Source organism: Polypterus senegalus, chromosome 4 (assembly GCF_016835505.1).
Source record: "Polypterus senegalus isolate Bchr_013 chromosome 4, ASM1683550v1, whole genome shotgun sequence".
NCBI lineage: Eukaryota > Metazoa > Chordata > Cladistia > Polypteriformes > Polypteridae > Polypterus > Polypterus senegalus.
In genome coordinates, this window is record NC_053157.1 from 88403587 (window position 1) to 88423495 (window position 19909).

The 19909-nt window shown below is 33.7% G+C and overlaps 1 protein-coding gene across 2 annotated transcripts in view; it reads left to right on the forward strand.

The window, feature by feature from the left end:
- Positions 1–19909, forward strand: part of ufsp2 (ufm1-specific peptidase 2) — a 60933-nt gene that overhangs the window by 21397 nt on the left and 19627 nt on the right. For both annotated transcript variants that reach the window (XR_005633349.1, XM_039750993.1), the window contains exons 4-9: positions 3050–3110; positions 7947–8101; positions 9686–9878; positions 15839–15985; positions 16581–16745; positions 18692–18816. Coding sequence is in view for 1 of the 2 variants with exons in the window: in XM_039750993.1 (XP_039606927.1) it covers positions 3050–3110; positions 7947–8101; positions 9686–9878; positions 15839–15985; positions 16581–16745; positions 18692–18816 (846 nt within the window). In the remaining variant the exon portion in view is untranslated. The remainder of the gene's footprint in view (positions 1–3049; positions 3111–7946; positions 8102–9685; positions 9879–15838; positions 15986–16580; positions 16746–18691; positions 18817–19909) is intronic.

A 19909-nucleotide genomic window follows, 5' to 3' on the forward strand; every position in this document is an offset into this window, starting at 1 on the left:
GACATTAAGAGAACAGCAGAATTTTTTATTGATTCTATTAAAGTAATTTTAACTACGTTTAGGAAACTAGAAAATATGACATATCACCAAACCAATATTTCAGGAATTATTAACTGTTTTTACCAGAGGAATAAATATCTACAGACCATTCTGTATACTGAATGCCAAGATCCCGGTAGAAGTTTAGCAAAAAGATTTGAGAAGATGATCCCTTCTATAACATCACAAGATTAAACTGGATATGTTGAAGTTGGATATCTGTTGTCACATGTTCACTCGTTCAGTGTAATATATACTCTTGCATTGTCTGATCATACCAAAGTCTGTATCTTGGGGAAAAAGTTTTTGAGAGAGTTGAATATATATATCTGGCCACTGTGTTACACAAATATGGGTTTAGACCCAACATAAATACTTAAAATAAATTATTTAAATCAAGAACTCTCTGTTCATATAAATTCATACTATTCAAACTGTTTTTCCCAATAATGTAGTACTAGACAGACCTTTCCAGTAATACTAACGTTTTATTTTTTTGCACAGTCATTAAGGGGATTATAAGAAAAAAATGTAGACAAAGAGTGACTCTATATATTCATAACATGATGCTCTGTATTACTGATCCTAACTCATTTCTGTCACATATTTCGAATACAATAAAGGAATTATGTAGGATTGCTGAGTTCAGAATGAACTTGAATAAGTACTATTCCCAGTGAATATTATTACATATCAAGAAAGTGATCCAGTTTAATGATCTGTTTCAGAAGACTTCAGATGTCTAGGAGATATAATTACAAACAACTTTATGCAAGTTAAATTTTTGCAATCTAATGCAAAACACTAAATAGAGTGTTAATAGATGGTCATTTTTTCATCTCATATTAGCTGGGAGAACCAATACTGTTAAAATGGTTATTCTTTCAGATTTGTCCTATCTTTTTCAGAGCACCTCTCTATACTCCATTCAAAACCTGTACATTGTTATGTGTTACATACTTCATGCTGTTTGTTGGTATGGCCAAGAAAAATTGGAAATCTCATGTTTTTATGGAGAACTGACAAAATTGTTTACATAATAGGCAGCAATTAGGGCCAGTGTTGAGCAAAACACTAACATATTAAACAATATCAAAATGCCCATTAAAGAAAATCAAATTACTCATGTCACATAATCCACTTGTAAGGTGCTTTTTATCCCAAATATATATATGATGAAATATTGTCAAATGGTTAATGTGTTTAATAATCCTGTGCATGTATTATAGATGTCCTGAAGAGAATGTTGTTTGATACCATCAGTGATTTGTGTTGCCTGCGATCTTCAGTGCATTATGATTTTGAACTGAGCATTTGCCATATACTAGGATGTCATGGAGCCAGTAATAATACCCACAATTAAAAGTTACTGAGAACATACAGAGAAATCTCATGTTCATCAAACATTTGTGGATTTAAAGGCAGTGGTGAGTCTTCTTAATAACTGCTGAAATGTGTTGAGCTGTCATTTTATATCAGCAATATATCGACTCTAAAGATGAGGGTATGTTTTGGCTCTACTTGCGTAGTAGTGAAATAGGACAAACAGGACAAAAATTTAATAAACAAGCAGGTATCACTACCTTAAAGGAGGCAAGGTATGCTCCAAAATATGGCCAGAGGTAGACTGATTCAAACGGAGGCTGGCAAATGAGTGAGGAGGGCCCCACCCAGCTCCCCACTCCTGATGTGACGCTCCCCTCGGCCTACACCCTCTTTATCAGATTAGAGTGAATAAATTGCTCCTGTAAGCGGACTATGATACATGATGACAGAAGTCTCAATGATCTTAATATGTTAAGTAGTTCTCTTGTGAAAAGAGGACAGACAAGAAAGACAGACATTAGATTTTATATATATATATAGAGAGAGAGAGAGAGAGAGAGAGAGAGAGAGAGAGAGAGAGAGAGAGAGAGAGAGAGAGAGAGAGAGAGAGAGAGAGAGAGAGAGAGAGAGAGAGAGAGAGAGAGAGAGAGATTTATGCACACCTCAATATATTATGTTGTTTGGACAGTCGCATTGCACTACCACAGTGCTATCTTATTATTTGTTCTTCTTTTGGGCAACACGGTTTTTTTCTAGTTTTGTATGGCCATAGCCATGTTGTTTATGCTGATGACATTTGTTTGCTGATCTTGTGATCAGGTGTCACTGTCACATATGATTTTATTATTCACTCCTTATTTGAAATTGTGGTCTGACATGTTCTTTACCTGTGGATTTAGAAAACAAAACAAAACAAACATCTTTTGTAATTTATTTAAGTGAAAACAAATTCAGATAATGCAAACACATTTTTTTTTTTGCTTGCTGTTTTTCAAGTTCTGTGTTTTGGGCCTTTGATAATAGATATCTAAAACTTCTATATGATATTTTTTGACTTTTTTGATTTTTTTTTTTTTTTAACCTCTCCATGATCTTGTCTCTGCTCTTTTATGCATTTTGGCACACCACTTAGTGGTAAAATAAACTAAAATATATTTCCAATAAGACTTTAGTGCTTTGATTTTTAAAAGTTCCATTCACTACAACTTTGCTACTTGTTTGACCTGCCCTCTGATTGCACTGCCTTCTTCAGTCTAAAAGGCTGAACTATTTTGCCATTTTATCCCTGCAGTATTTACTGTATTATGTTCTGTGAACAGAGAATATCCAACATGCAGTCAATGCATAGGCCACATTCAGCATGTGGCAAGTGGACTACAGCTGGTTTATCAAGAATGGATTAAAAAGCAAAGCTAAGACTAAAGTATCCAGACTGGCAGAACTGAGCCATAACCTAAATTTAACTTAAATTCTAGTTAAGATAAAATAAATAGATAAAATAGATAGTCAATTTAATAATAGAATCTATCCAATACAATTATTTACCACAAATAATCTTCTGTATGTAGAATATTGTTGTACTACAAACTAAAACTGAAAAGGAACTTAAAAGGTATTAGATTGGGCTTAGATTGTTAGTTGTTTTTTTTTGTTTTTTTTTTACATTTTTATGTTTTTGTTGTAGGGCAGAAGAGGAGGAGAGTGACAAACGATCCTCCAGAAAGAAAGAGAAAAAAAGACTAAGAGTAAGTGCATTTTTTAACAGTGTTTACTTTCTAAGGAGTTTCTAATAGAGAAAACTTTTATTATTTTGAATTGACATTTTATAGCAGTCTGTATTCTCATACGGTTACGATTTCACACTTGTTTTATGGCAGCTTGAAGGACTAAAAAAAGATCAAAAGAATACTAAAATTGCGATAGTGTGTACTTGTTCTTAGTCTAAAACACAAGAGGCAACTATCAAGATGAACAATAATTTAGTTTTGTAGTTAGCCATACAGATATTGTTGCCAATTTTACTATAGAATTAACAAAGTAGTCCATCATTAAAATCTGGATCTATTTTGTTAATTTGAAGCCACACATGAATGTGCATGGCAAGCTGTTTTAACATCTGTTGCCTAGCACTAATTCCTGCTATTATCTTCTGAAAATTTCTGTTTTTGATATTCACAATTATATTTTCTGCAGTTAATTCAGCATTCCAGGTCTCACTAACCGAAGAAAGTTTTAAGAGAGTGAGAAAAGAATCAGTTTCGTCAGAATTTACAGTCTGTGCTCGAGTATAGAGTTTTTTGTAGTACTCTTCGAACACTCTCTGAATATCTTCTGACTTATGGAATAGCTGTTTTAATATTGGGTCTTGTATCTTCTGTATTGTCTCATCGGCCTGTTGCTTACGTAGCTTTCTAGCTAATAGCTTCATTGCTTATATTTTTGTTTTAAAAACGTTAGTTTTTTCTCTATTTCTTGTGTATAGAGGCAATTCAACTCTGTTCTGACTTTCTTAATTTCTTGAGAATTTTTTATTAGGATCCTTCTTGTTTTCCAATTCTAATTTATTTAGCCTGTTTGTAAGTCTGTTAAGTTTTTCAAGTCTACATTTCTTTAATTTAGACGTAATGGCTATAATTTTACCCCTAAGAACTGCTTTACATGCATCCCATATTATAGAAGGCGGAACTAAGCCATTATCATTCTGCTCCACATATTGTTTAATTTCTACTTCAAGCTGTTCCCTAATCACTCTATTATTTAAAATGCCAGAATTTAATCTCCAGAGAGTGTTTTTTGGCTTAATCTCTAAATTTAGATAAAGTGATATTAATGCATGATCAGATATATCAATTAATCCTATATTGCAATTTTTTATTCTAAATTTGTCTTGTCCAAACGCTAGAAAGTAATCAATTCTTGAGTATGATGTATGTCGATGTGAGTAATACGTATAGTCTCGATGTCCTGGATGAAAGTCTCTCCATACATCAATCAGACCTATTTCTTTTATCATTGTATTTTTATGTTTTCTTAATGGACTCGCCAAATGGGTGGAAGTGTTCGAAGAATCTAATTTAGGATCCAATAAAACATTTAAATCCCCACCGCAGAGAAAGATGCCTTGCGATTCGGATGCTATTAGGTTAATCAAAGTCTTAAAAAAGGAACATTTACTACCCGGAGGGGCATAGACATTAAGAATAGTAACTAAGGTGCCCTCAACTCTGCCCCTTATCATTATGTATCTACCCTCTCTATCTTTTATTTCTGCAAGATGTTCATAAGTCACTTTATTAGAGATTAAAACTGCAACCCCTCTCCTACCTCCAGATCCAAAAGATGCAGAAAAAACATATTTAAACCCCATCCGATTTAATTTGTCATGCACTATTATACTGAGATGAGTCTCTTGAAGCAATGCTATATCAATTTTCTCTTTTTTAAGTTTAGTTAGAATCTTGCTTCTTTTTACAGGGTTAAGTAACTCATTTACATTATATGATGCTACCTTTATGGAATTACTCATTTTCTTTTAATCCACATATTTTCTTGTGTTTTTAATTCAATCTACTCACAGTTGTATAACAGTCATCTAATACCATCCCCTTCTGAGTATGCATTAAACATGAACAGATAAACAAAGAACAACCAGAACTTTCAATTAAAAAAGGCGAAACTATAAAAAATAAAGTCAAAACTTCCAAGCTAGGGGTCGCAACATATCGACCCTTTAATGAGCAAGGATGATAAGCATGCTCCATGGGAAAAACCTCTTGTACTTGTGCTGTACTAAGGGCCCATGCACTTAAAGTCATATCGATGTAAAAACAGTTTGTCCTTTTCTTCGGTAATATTTGCACTTAACACGCATGTCTTCTCAAGTCGGGAAGTGAAACTTTAGTTAAGAAACTAGTAGAAACTAATAAAGTCAGTGTACCTTCAATTTCTGTCCCAAAGAAAAGGTGCACAATTATATTTTGACTACCTAAAATTCAAATTAGAGATATCCATATTTAGTTTTTGGCTAGTGAAAATTACAGACTTGTAGCATATTTTACATATTTATTTTAGTAAAATATTTCTCACAGTTGCTCAACACATGCAGAATTTCCTGTTTCAATCACCTTCTGTCTGTGCTACATCTTCATTTGGCAAAATAAGCTCCTCATGCAGAGGCGTGATGTTTCAGTAGCTTAGGTGCATCTGTTGTTGCATTAAGCCAATATAAATCCTGATGTTTGGTTTACTGATATGCTGTCTTTATTATAAAATTAAATAAATTGGGTTAGATGACAGATGAATGATAAAAAAAATAGATTTAGCACCCCATAGCATTTATTGTGTTCAAACTGGTTTTGGTTATCACCCTTACTAGCAGAGACAACAGGTCTATTAATAGAAAGTTTCTTTTACCTGCACATTTTATTTTCAAATGCTAGTACTTGTACACTCACATAAATACAGTTCTTTGAATTGTTTTCTGTTTTCAATATTATGGCACACATTCCAACATAACAATTTAGTACATTTGCAAACAATACAAAACTAAGTGGATAAGTAGGTAATCTGGAGTAAATCAAATGGCAATACATAGCCCCTGACACAATTCACATTTGGGCAGCATCTGTGGCAATTGAGTGAGTTTTACTGTAAATAAATGTTAAGTCTTGCATGTAAAAAGCAAAAATAATAAATTATATAACCAGGATTCTGTCAAATTAGAAACCTGCAGAAGTCCTGCAGTTTTCATCACTAGCCAAAAAACAGAAGCAGGTATAAAAACTGTTGTTGCATGATTCTAATTAGCTGCTAAGATGGGTCAACCTTTAGTTTTGATGTATAAGACCTTTTAGTGCTTAGTTTATTGCTGTCAAGATTAGTTTTCTATAAGTGTCTGTGTATGTGCAAGAGACTGGCAGTCAGTATTGGAACTTTGGTGTCAAGCATACTTGTAGAGGCTGTAGTTCTTATGGAATGGGAGCTTGTGTGCTCATAAACTAACTCGTTTTCATCCACTTTACAAAACTAATAACTTGTGTGGGATAATGATTTATCTCATAATTTTATAGTATTTAACTACCTGACATTTACCAAAATGCATAATACTGCATTTGCTGGGGTTTTATCCTAAATATTAGGTTATATTTATTATTAGCTTTAAAACTATAAGAGCAAAGCAATATTCATTATTAGTCTCTGTTAATTTCTTGTATGTTGAGGATTAGAGGTGGTCTTTTATCCAAAAGATTTTTTTTAACTCTTACAGAAAGATATTAGTAGTACATGTGGATGTGGAACAACACTTTATGGTGTTGATCTGTACTGCTTTTGAAGTTTCACCTATTGATCATCTTACATGTTTAGAATTGTGTACGAAGGTTTAAGGGTCCTGGTCAAATTACTTCTCTTGTTGAGTTTCAAAATGAAAAGAAATTAAAACAGCATCTATAGGAGATAGATAGATATTAAACTTGACTTATTTCAGAAAATGTAATAACCAATTACTGTGCTATTTGTTTTCTAAATATAAAATATTTTGGAAAAAACCCTTAAAAAGTGAATGTTTGGTTAATTTGAGATTCCGATTTTGTCGATGGTAGTGTATATCAGTTAGCTCGGTAACTAATCTTGTGGCCAATACTTTCTCCGAAAGCTCAGACTCTCTGCCTGAATTAAATTAAATCGGTTAAAGAATTTTATGTTAAAATCAATGTATTTAAATTATAAAGAGAGTTAGTAGGGTGAATTTTTTTTTTGAGTTCAACAACAACAACAACAATGTTTATTTATATAACACATTTTCATACTAATGATGTAGCTCAAAATGCTGAAGGAAAAGAGAAAAACACAAACAAAATTAGGGAATACTAATTAACATAGAATAAAAGTAAGGTCCAATGGCAAGGCACTACAGAAAAAAAAAAAAACTCCAGACAGCTGGAGAAAAAAAAAACCCAAAATCAGCAGGGGTTCCAGACCACGGCACCGCCCAGCCCCCTCTAGGCATTCTACGTAGCATAACTGATCTCAGTCAGTCCTCATGGTTTACAGGCTTCACAGGAAAGAATTTGATGATGATGGTCATGTGGACCTCTGGCCTTCAATCCATCAATGTAGGGACTGCACGGTGCTTTGACTGGGTGATGGTGGAGCTTTTTGCAATCACAGAAAAACAGAAAGAGAACAGCAGAGAAAGTAGGGGTTAGTACGGATTTCGGAGCCACCAAGAATGATAATAATAATTAAATACATATACAGAATATCAAGGTTGAACTAAAATGAAGCTATGAGAAGGTCATGTTAAAATAATGAGTTTTTAGCAGTTTTTTAAAGTGCTCCACCATACTGGCCTGACAAATTTCTATTGGTAAGCTGTTCCAGATTTTTGGTGTATAACAGCCGAAGGCTTCTTAGTTGTTATAAATATAAAAATTGTTGGATATTAGTTGTTAATTCAAAATTAGTTCTTCAACAAAAACAAGGAGGCATTAATGGAAAACATCTCAGCTTGATTTTGTTAATCACTTGCAATAATAGGATATCAAAAGATGGAAATTTACACCTTCCCCTTTTTCCATTAGGATATTATAAATATTAACCTGATGATGGAGATTTCAAAGTCGTCACTGTCCAGTGTACCTACCATCCACCAAGAACATAAGAAGCATCTCCATGTAGAAATGAATCTTCCTATTGATGTAGTGATACTTGTGCAGCCGGAGCAGAAACTGGGAGTGTAAGTAGCCCTCAGCAGAGGTTATTCTTGTGAGTAAATAGTTATAGGGGAAAATAGAGAAATTTGGTTAAATGAAAAGACTCAGAAAGAGCAGTATCATGACATTTTTGTTTTCCGTAGTCCTGTAGCATGCTGTTAATTTAATAGATAATATGATACATATGAATAGGCTTGTATAGAGCCCTGTGATGGATTATTGCTTCATGCTGGATTGGTGCTGACTTTTGCCAGTTGCCATTGGCATGGGCTCCTTTTCTTCACGACCCTGTATGAGAGTTCTGGAAGTGACTGAATGAATGGAAAATTGGTTTATTTGAATGATTTACTAATACAGGGCTGAAATGTCACTACAGCATAGTGATTTGAGCTTATGTTAGCAGCTTGATGTTACACTTTCAGTGAACAACATAAGGATAAAAACATTTATATATATATATATATATATATATCACATAGTGGAAATTGCTTTAAAAACAGACAAATCTGATTTACAAAAGAGTTAAAATGGAGTAATCCCTAGTTTGTAAGTCTCTAATGGTTAAAAATTGTGAAATTTTCGCTGAGTTTACGTAAAAAGGTTAAAAATATGTATAAAATTATCCAATAGAGAACTGTCAATATTATTTTTTAAGCAGAGGTCTGACTACTGCAATTTAAAAAAAACTGAAAAATTCTGAACTCTGTTGAACAGTTAACTATGTCCAGTACACTGTCAAAAAGCATTAAATATCTTTGAGAATGTCCATAGTAACTGGATCAAGAATGTAGGTTGACAGTTTAAGTAGAGTTTTTATTCTGTAAAGTTCAGGTTTAAGTCTAGGCAGAGAAAGACTGAGTATGCGCACAGAGCAAAATGAAATGATACGATCTGACAGATGTTCTAGGCATATGTTTAGTTTTAATTATGTTGAAGTTAAGTAAGTTTATTGCATGTTTTAGCATAGGCAGAATAGCACAGGCACTTTAGTCAGTTTTCTGAGTATTTTTTTTTATTGTGCATATCCACAACACACCATGGAAAGTGCAATGTGCATGTGGCTTGGCTTTTTGAAAAAATAAGGTTTTTATTAAAAAATACAATGCAGTATAATGAGTTTAAATGTATTACTATGTGAATAAAGCACAATGAAACTCTGATATGTGCTCTTCATCTTGATGCTGCCAGATGACGTGAATCTCATCTTGTAAGAGCTAAATTAAATAACAGCACAGAATGTAATAGGTGAAAAGTAGGTGCTGTTTAGGAAAAAAATAACGATATGGTTTGAGCACACATCTGTCTGTTGTTACATGCCATGGCAGAGGATAACCACTGAAGAAACAGAATTGCAGAAGCAAATGTCAGATAATATGCATAATATAGCTTGTCTAGTTTTTGGGGTGGTAGGAGGCATATCAAAGGATAATGCCAGAAAATATTACGAACAGTGAATAGTGGATTTGTAAATCTATATAGACTGTGGTTCCCATTAGCCGTCAGAGAAAATTGTTTACATAAACAGGAAATATTAAATTTTTTTTATAATTGACAATACTAAACATTTTTTGATTTGCACTTGAATTTATATGTTTTCTTTATTCTAGCATTGTAGAGCTCCTCATGAGAGAAATATGTAATCAGCTGTCAGATATGGAAAAGAGTATCCTCAAGCACATGAAAGAAACATGCATACCTATTCCACAGCCTTTCCACTTCCTGCTACCAGAACCTATTGGCATGATATCTGTGATTTATCCAGCTGGGGTACCTGATGATCAGCTCACAATGATTAGAAAGGTGTTTGTCTTATTTTTCCATTTATCTTTGTGTGTATGTATTTCATATGTTTTTATTTACACTTGAAAATGTTGATATGCATGTAGACTGATTTAAAAATGGTAGGTAGTTTATTCTAACTTAACATATTTTCTTATTTTTGACTGTGTTACAAAATGCAAAATACACCCATAGATAATGTGCCAATTTGAACGATATAAATGTGGTCTGGCTAGTTATACAAATGAATAGGTTTACAGGTCTATAAGTGCCATTTCAATAGTACACTTAAGACCCAATGTAAAAAAGAGATAACTAATAAGACTTGGCCCTTTGATGATAGTAGAGTATGTGCTTTTTAGTTGCTTAAACTATTAAATGGATTTTCAAGGTTTTAAATAATTTGTCTTAGTGTGCCTATTATACCCTACCACATGTTAGCTGTAAATCTGGCGATAGATCAATTACTGGTAAAGATGACTGCCGAAACACTTCCATGCTCTTTAGAAAGAATGTGAGAGGCCCTTTGGGGCAAAACCACAGGGGGAATCGGTAGATTACATAAATTATTACATGAATTCTTTCAACACTTATTACATTTTATGTAGATAATTATCTTGTATGAAACTCAAAGTAGTGATAATTTACACTTGCAAGACTCTGTTCCCAGGATCCGTTACTATATTGGCCACTGACTTCTTGCTATTGCCATCCTCATTTGGACAGATGTCAGTCTTGAATAGTCTATAGATAGTCTTGGAATGTTTTATGTCCTTTTTCTTCATTCCTCCACATGATGACAAAGCAGAAATCTGTGCAAACATAGACATTCTCAAGCGACATGTCACAAAAACTGCAGCTGTCATGGTGTAAGGTATTCATAAAATACTATAAACAGACATAAAATGCTCTAGTGTTTGTTAGAGACAGTTTGACTATATTGTAAGGGGAACCCATCACAGACTCTACAGCCATTAGCATGTTTTTTATGGTGACATCTTCCAATATGGCTGTGAATATGCAAAAATGATTTCCATTTATTTGGATGTCCATGGAAGGTTGGCACCAGTGTCTGTTTGTAATGGATAATCAACCATGTCTCCCGGACAGTTTCCTGATAGAGCAGTTATGTTTGACCATAGGCCAAATTGCCTTCCTGGAACAGTTGTTGGTTGGATATGGCACAGGACACTATTCTACACCTATATGATATTAGGCCACGATACACATTGGCTTATATCACCAGTCATGTTAGTCTTATTTAGTATTAACTGCCCTCACATTGTAAATGCCTGTTCAGATGTCACAGTAACTGAGGGGAATTAAGACATTGTTTTAAAAGCCCCCATCAAAGCAATACATTCACCCATCCTCCTGTCCTTTATAAAGGGCAAATTGCATAACTTAAAAACAAGTAATTATGGAAAGAATAAAATATGTGTGTGTGTTTATATACTGTATGTATGTATACAGTACAATTATACATATACTGTTTGTATGTGTGTGACAGATGATACATTAGAAAAAAATGATTGAACAAGATAAATGACCAAACACATTAGCCTAAAAATTTGAAAGGTGTCATTTTGCTTGACTTCTTCCTAAAAATGTAATAAATTTGAAAAATGATAAATTGGAATTTTAAAAGTTTGATACATTACATTCAGTGAATTGTTAAAAAAAACAGTAAGACACTGTTAAATGTAAAAAGTTCAAAAATTTAGATTCTGGTAATATTAGCCAGCAAGAATATATACAGTTAAGTCTGTAGAAGTTATTGGTTTGTCACAATTAACAAACATTTAATGTACTCACCAAATCTGGTTTGCTAACCAGACTTAGAAGGCTCAGGTGAGAGAAAGTGCAACATGCTTAATGTGCAGTTGATGGTGCTTACTCTTATACTTAATGTTTACTAGCAGTTATATATCCATAGTACTTAATAATCTTTATTTTTTAAGAGTATAGAAAATAACATACCTTACACATTCAAAGAGATTAATTGTATTCTATAGCTGTTCCCTTTTGCTTCTCTCCTATTTATGCTTTTATGGTGGCATTTAATAAGTAGAGACGGTGAAGTTCCTTCAGTTTCAAATTGACCCAAATCCTTTTAATTTAGATGCGTTCATCTTAGATAGTGCCACCAGCAGCTTGTACCATGACAGAGTTAAAATGTTTTCTAATTTCACCATGGTATATACATACAGATAGGCCTGTAAGTATTTGGGCAATGACACAATTTTCATAATTTTGGCTCTATATGCCATCACAATAGATTTAAAATGAAGTCGTAATTACATGATTGAAGTATAGGCTTTCAGCACTAATTAAAAGGGTTTAACAAAAATATGAGCCAATGACAGACATTTTTATATATGGTCCCCCAATTACAGGGGCTCAAAAGTATTTGGACAATTGACTGACATGCTGTTCCATAGCCAGGTGTGAGCAGGTCCTTCATAATTTCATTTACTATTAAGTAGGTACAACAACAACAATATTTATTTATATAGCATGTTTTCATACAGATGATGTAGCTCAAAGTACTTTACAGGATGAAGAAAGAGAAAAAAAGACAAAATATAAAAATAAAATTAGGCAATACTGATTAACATATAATTAAAGTAAGGTTCAATGGCCAGGGAGAACAGAAAAAAAAAATGATTCCAAGTGTGAAATTTGTATTTGGAAGAATTCTTTCCTTGGCGAAGCATAACCTCTTTCACAACATTTAGCCAAACCAAGAACACTCTCTGGGAGGTAGGCCTATCATCGCCAAAGTCTATAATCAAGAGAAGACTTCATGAAAGTAAATACAGAGGGTTTACCACAAAGTGCAAACCACTGGTAAGTCTCAAGCATAGGAAGGACATATTAGACTTTACCAGAAAATATTTAAAAAAAAAAAAAAAACAGTCCAGTTTTGAAAGTTTTCTTTGGACAAATGAAACTAAGATCAATATGTACCAGAATAATAGATAGACAAGAGTGTGGAGAAGAGAAGTCATGGCTTATGATCTATAGCATACTACATCATCTGTAAAACATGGTAGAGGTAGTGTTATGGCATAGCATCTGTGACTGCCAATGGAACTGGGTCACAAGTGTTTATTGATGACATAACTGCTGACAGAAGTAGCAGGATGATTCCTGAAGTGTACAGGGCTATATCATCTCCTTAGATTCGAACTAATGCTGTAAAACTGATAGCACAACACTTCACAGTACAGATGGACAGTAAGCCAAAACATACTGTGAAAGCAAACCAAATACTTTTCAAGGGAAAGAATTGAAATATTATTCAAAGGTCAAGTAAGTCAACAGACCTCAACCCAACTGGACATGGATTTTACTTGTTGAAGACAAAACTGAAGGCAGAAAGTCTAACAAAAAAGCAACTGACAACAGCAGCAGTAAGGCCCTGGCAAAGCAATAATAGGGTGGAAACTCAGCAATTGGATATGGCCATAGATTCCTGAAAAAGCCGAAATTGTGAAAATAGTATCACTGTCCAAATACTTATGGACCTAACTGTAATATTTCGTATAATAAATTAACAGCAAAACCAAAAAACAACAAAATGCAGTAATGACAAATGTCAAGAGGATCAATGAAATTTATCTAACAAATTCCGACGCAAATATAATTAAGCAGAGTATTACAAAGTTAAAGTTTCTAACTACAAAGTAGATTACTTGGAAAAAGTAATGGACTTGAATCTTCAAGATATTTCATTACATTTTGGACAGAGTTTTCAAAAGAGAAACATGGATATTCAGTATGGATTTGAATGTCAAGAAGACAGAATTTTTTAGAAATAGACCTGGAATAAAAAATTCCATAGAGCTGTAATACCATATGTAACTTTGATAATGTTAAAGGCATTTTAAATTCTTGGAATATTTCAGTCTAGTATCCAGTGGAACTTAAGGAATAAGCAGAATTTGCTCTACACTTAAGACAGTGTTTTGGCACTTGCATTTTTGCGCTACAATCATACTTCTGGTCTTTTAAAATAACTTTGCAGTGAGGTATTGTGTGTATTTTAGTTATTTGTGTTTTCTGTTAAAAAAAGGAAATTAAACCTGAAATCACTCCATGATGACTATGTAGAGGCTTTGTTTACAGCAGAGATAAATGAATCTCATCTTTGTATTTTTTTCATTGAGCAATACTATTCTTAGTATTTACACATTCCCATTTATAGTGACTTTAGCTTATATTGCAGCTTGTTTCTTTTTGAGTCCTATGAATGCAGTTACATGATTTAGTTTTCTTTAAAATCTTTTCTGTAAGAAACTAGGACCATGGGTAAGGGTTATTTACAAGCTACTGTATGTCTGTACAGGCTTGGTTCCTGCCTTCTGCTTGATGATTTTCGAAATGGCTCCAGAACCTGCAACTCAGAAATGGATTATGTGGGTTTGAGAATGCTGTATTTTATTTTATATGGATAGCTACTGTATATTAACATACTATGAGTAGCTATATTAATATACTATGTTCTTAAAAAGCAAAATGTTTATTATCTTTACTGACATAAATTAACAACTCTATCTTTGATATATTACATTAGCAGTAAACTGTCAATAGGTTTAACCATTCAAGTAAATACAAAATGTTTTAAAAATAAAAGCCTTATAACGCCACATGTTCTCCTCTAAACATTTTGAAAGTGTGAGACACTTTTCTTTCTAGGTCAAGAGGTATCATCTGAAATGCAAGGTTTTAACTGATCTTGTACTGCTTTCAGTAATTACCAGCATGTGTGTTATAAATGTAAAATCTAAGGTGTCATTGATTATTAAGTTCAAAAGTGGGTGGAATGGAACGGTTATATGTTACAAGGTGACTTTTCATTTCACATGCTGTATTCATTTATTAGACATATTTAAACAAAACACCTGTGTGTGTGTTTGTGTGGAGCAGTCAGCTCTGCTCATGCTCAACCACAGCCGCTAGATGGTGCATGCATGCACTTTTACATTTTTTTGGCACTTGCTGCACCTCAGTTTTCACTGTGAAAGACATGTGTGTGTATATGGAGCAGCCAACAGAGTTGGTGTGAATTCTACAGAAGATATAGAAGCTTATACAAGTGTGACTTGCACTTTTTAAGATGGCACATGCATGCACTTTTAAATTTTTTCCATGCTTGTGTGCACCTCACTTCTCATTCAACCCCAGCAGACAAACTCAGCTTTGTGGTATATACACGTTCTATGTTCACACAATGTGCTACCATACATTTCCCTTACCATACATTTGTTCCAGTGTGTCTCACTCAATTTGTGCCACAGCTGCACTTGACTACATGTCGATCTTGAACAAAATACGACCTGTCCCGGCCCACTTAGCTGACACCTCTGCAAGTACTCCAATATAGTAAAAATGCTAGGGAGTCTTTGGGCTGTTTTTTTGTCCTGAAGACCACACACAGCTAGTCTGTATGTAATTGGGAAAATAGGGCTTTGTATTCAGAGTTTTTGTAGGCACTCTGTACTTGACAGGAACACCCAGAGAGCAAGCGTAGTATAGTTTTCTTAAAATATGAAATGTATCCCTTCATCCTTAATGGTCTTATTTAAAATGTTGACCCTGATGATCTCAATACATTATAATCCATTTTATTTGGTTTTCCAGCACAGATACTTGGAATACATTCATAATACTGTACTAACATTTGAATTTTGTGTGCATGGATTAGTCTTACATTTTACTACTTTAAACTGCATAGGTGAGATTTCCAGATGTTAAAAAATTATAGAAGTATATATGTCAGCTAAAATTTTTCAACAGGGATATTTATAATTTTCCATATACAAAACTGCCAAGCGTAAAATAAATGAAATACTATTGTTTGTGTGTTCACTTAAAATGGCTATTAAAATGTGTTTAAAAAACAACTGTGTAGTAAATATTTGCGCTGTAGTGTTGGAATCATCTATATATTAAAATTCAGCTTTTGACACATGCAGGAGCTACATAATAAGTTTCACCTTCCAGAAGATAGGCCTTATTTAAGAAGAGCAAATGCCTATCATTTTCCAGATGAACGTTACAAAGATGGTTACTTGAGGAGCCCTCACTTATTTCTCAGCAATCCTAATCTGGAGGACAGTAAGGTAAGTGGTTAGCTTTTTTAAACTTACTCTTTTTTTGCCTTTGATTTTTTTTCAGTACTAAAAAGACAGTATTGGTCTGCCTTGCAGACTCTGTGTATATAATCCTATACATTTTGGTGTTGCCTTAGGAGCTGACATTACATTTTAATAAAACTTGTTGAATTTTATAAAAAACAGTTTGTGAATGCATCTCTGTTTTGAAGAGATGAGTCCTTTTTGAGGTATTTACTTGTTTGGATGTTTACACTGAAATCTATGGCCATTAAGAATAAATTACATTTTGAAAAACAATTATTTTATTACTTTTTTGATAATTTACTTTGTAAGAAGCATATGATGTATATTTCTTTTTGACGCTTGTAGTCCAAGTTATATATAGAAACAGAGCACCATGAAGAGAGTTTGTTTGTTTTTCCTGTAGTATTCACAATAGTCTCCTTCTCCATCTTCAGATAGTCCAAAACTTACTATTATATCTATTAGCCTCTAAACTGCCCATGTGCAATGAGCCTTACTCTTACACCTTGTTATTGACAAATACTAATCCTACAACCCTGAATCTGATAAGTGCTGATCCACTTATTTTTTGCCTCAGCTTTATTTAGTGAATGGAGTATATAGTTATCACCACTACATGCAAGATCGGATGGATGACAATGGCTGGGGATGTGCTTATCGCTCTCTGCAAACAGTTTGCTCTTGGTTCAAGTATCAAGGTTATACAGACAAATCTATACCAACTCATAAAGAAATCCAACAGGTAAATACAAACAGCGTTGTGGTGTATTTTTCTTTCACTATGTTTATCTGCTGCTTTCTTCAAGAATTAGGGAAAAGTAATGTAGGCTTCAAATTATGTAACATTTTACTTTGGCATTGGCACAGACTATGTTTTATTTTAGAATGTAATGTTGTTCCAATTCTGTGAGTGCCAGAAGACCATTGGAAGTACAAAAGATACCGAAACTAAACATGTTCCATGATTATACAGATTCATTAAGCTGTGTCAAAATTACAACACGTGAAAAATGTATCGGGATCATTCCATATCAAATCAGCCAATTCTCCACAAATCCCATGCACTTCGGTCTCAAAAACTTCTGAAAAAAATACCAGGTGTACCCATGTTATCCAGGAGACAGGTCGTAACTTTATTTTGATATAAGATGTAATACTTTCCAAGTTACAGCCAATTTTGTGAGGGGAGAGGGGTGTCAAATTTGACACAGCTTTATTTTTTTCATCTATTTCACAAGACCATATCTCAGGAACTATACAATCCAGCAGGCTCAAATTTTGCATACTGGTGCCTTTATAGGTATAGTACAAAATGTTTGGTCCAGATGACACCGCTTGGTAAGAGCAGACCTTCAAAAATGGAAAAAATATATATTTTTTGTCTTCGACTTTGCCATGTTTAGGCTTCAGAAAGCATATTTCTAACTGATACAGCCTGCTAATTTTTTTCTCCATAATTAGATACCTACACAGGGCTTTTCAAAAAGTTATAAACAAACAAGATACTCAGGATTTGACCAGCAGACCTCTCAAATGTGAAAAAAAATCAATTTTCAGACATGGGAATGTCCTGACATTTTAAAAATAATTTTCCTGTATCTTACATGGTCCTTCTTTCCCAAAAACAAGTCTTACTTTGTTATGTGAATCTTTCATTTTTATTTTCCTTTCAAAACATGGGTTAAATTCACCATTTCTCAGTAATGTTAATCATCATGTTTTTTTTCACTAACTTGGGTATAGGATTAATGGAAAAAATACTTACCAAAGGCACATTAAGCACAACACGTGAACAGCTTCTTGATTTATCATTGAATACAACAGTAGTTATAATGAAATCTTATCATCATGGTATCGCAGAGGCAGGGATGGGACATATTTGATTTCTGTTTCATTGGAAGTGTAGGGTGGGCTTTGTCTTTGAGATCAAGATGGTACTGCCTCCCACTGACCGTTATAGGAGCACTAAGCAGTGCAATGATACACTGTTTTGGCACCCAACAAATATCGTTTCTAGGTGGCTAATGGAAAAGACTTTGCAGGATAGTTTGACTGCATGAAACATATCAGGATGTCTGATTCAACTTCGCTCTTGTTACAAATGTCACCAGTCCAACATTTTTCATCTTACATGCACCTAAGACAGCCTGCATAGGACACTGGTCTAATGTGAGGGATACAAATGATCCATGAGGATTGTGATTGTGAGAGGGCAGGATCTCAGCTGCTGCTTCAGTGGTAATACTCGGACAGTCAATTGACTGTCTTCACCAGACACATGGCTGACCTTGAGTTTGTCATCTTCTGCAGTCAGATACAAAGGCCCTTTGAAATTTTTGTTTACATTTTTTTGCAAATCTTATTTAGATATTTTTGTGGAAATTTGGCACTAATTTAACTTTACGTTACTGGCTTTTGATTAAGAAACTGTCTGCACTTCAAAGCTCTCTGTTGAACCTTGTGAAAAAGTAAATACTGACCTCCTTTTGCGGCCGTGTGTCAGCTAGGTTAGCAATCAAGGCTTCCCACATTAGATGTAAAATATGTACATTTAAATATTTTTCAATAAACATTTAAAAAAGTATAAAAACATCACACTGCATATCAACAGGAATGTAGTAAATGGAACAATGAGAATACTGTTGTCACTTAAATGAAAGTATATATTGTTTTCATTTCTATTTGCAGGCCTTAGTTGATGTTGGAGATAAACCAAAATCTTTTATTGGATCACGGCAGTGGATTGGTTCCATTGAAGTACAAGCTGTTTTAGATCACCTGCTTGGGATAACTTCTAAAATTCTTTTTGTCAGGTACACAAATCTTTAATATAGTTGTTCTTGCTCAATGTGTCTCTGAACTAAAATAGTATTAATCAAAATAGCCAAAATGGCAGCAACTCTGGCAAATGTACTTTCTAAGTTAGGGACCCACATAACTAATAAGATTTTATATTAAATGAACACTCCACCAAAAATTATATTTGTTTATGTGCTGCTTACCCCATGTAGTTTGTAGTGGCGACTGGGAATTTTTTTTAATTTCATGTTTTCATAAAGAAATTACATATTAAAGATTCAAATTAAATGGAATCAAGGGGTGACCAACTTTGAACAGCGGCAAACAATGTGAAAATGTTAATGGAAAAAAAGGAGAAAAATTCTCAAGTAACTTGTCTTGCATAACTCACATACCCTTTATCCATTTTTATGCTCAAAATGTACTAAATACAAGTATTTTTGACAAAGTACTATTAATACTTCACATCAGGAAAACTCACTGTAAATGATAAACAACAAAGATACTTTCCCACAATCCTGCGTGTATACATTACATGAGGATTATGTGACACGAGTTTGGTGATCTTTTTTTTTTTCTTTTCTCCTTAGACATTTTTTACATTGTTTGCTGCTGTTCATAGTTTGTCATTCCTGGGTCTTATTCAGTTTAAATCTTTCATATGTAATTTCTCCGCAAAAGCATGAGATTAATATTTTTTCTCTGCCTCCACTACAAAGTACTCGGGGTAAGTAATATGTTAAAAAATAAAATTTTTGACTAGAGCAACCTTACTTGATTTTATATATCCTATGACTCAGATCTGACTTATGAAAGGTTAAAAGATAAATGGATGGGTGGGTGTTTCAGGTCTTTGCTCAGATTGGCACGGTTCAAGAAATTCATGAACTGTAGCAGTGTAATTATACCCATTCTATGAAAATATGTTACAAAAATCAATTTTTAGTTGCTGTTCATACTTTGATGACAATAAAACACTAAATGAAATTATTTTATTCTTGGCACCAAAACTAATACACCTCCAAAAAAAAAAACGGCCTGACCCATGCCTTTCCAAAGAGCTATTTTTACTTTGTTCTGCAACTTGAATCTTAATACACAGTATAC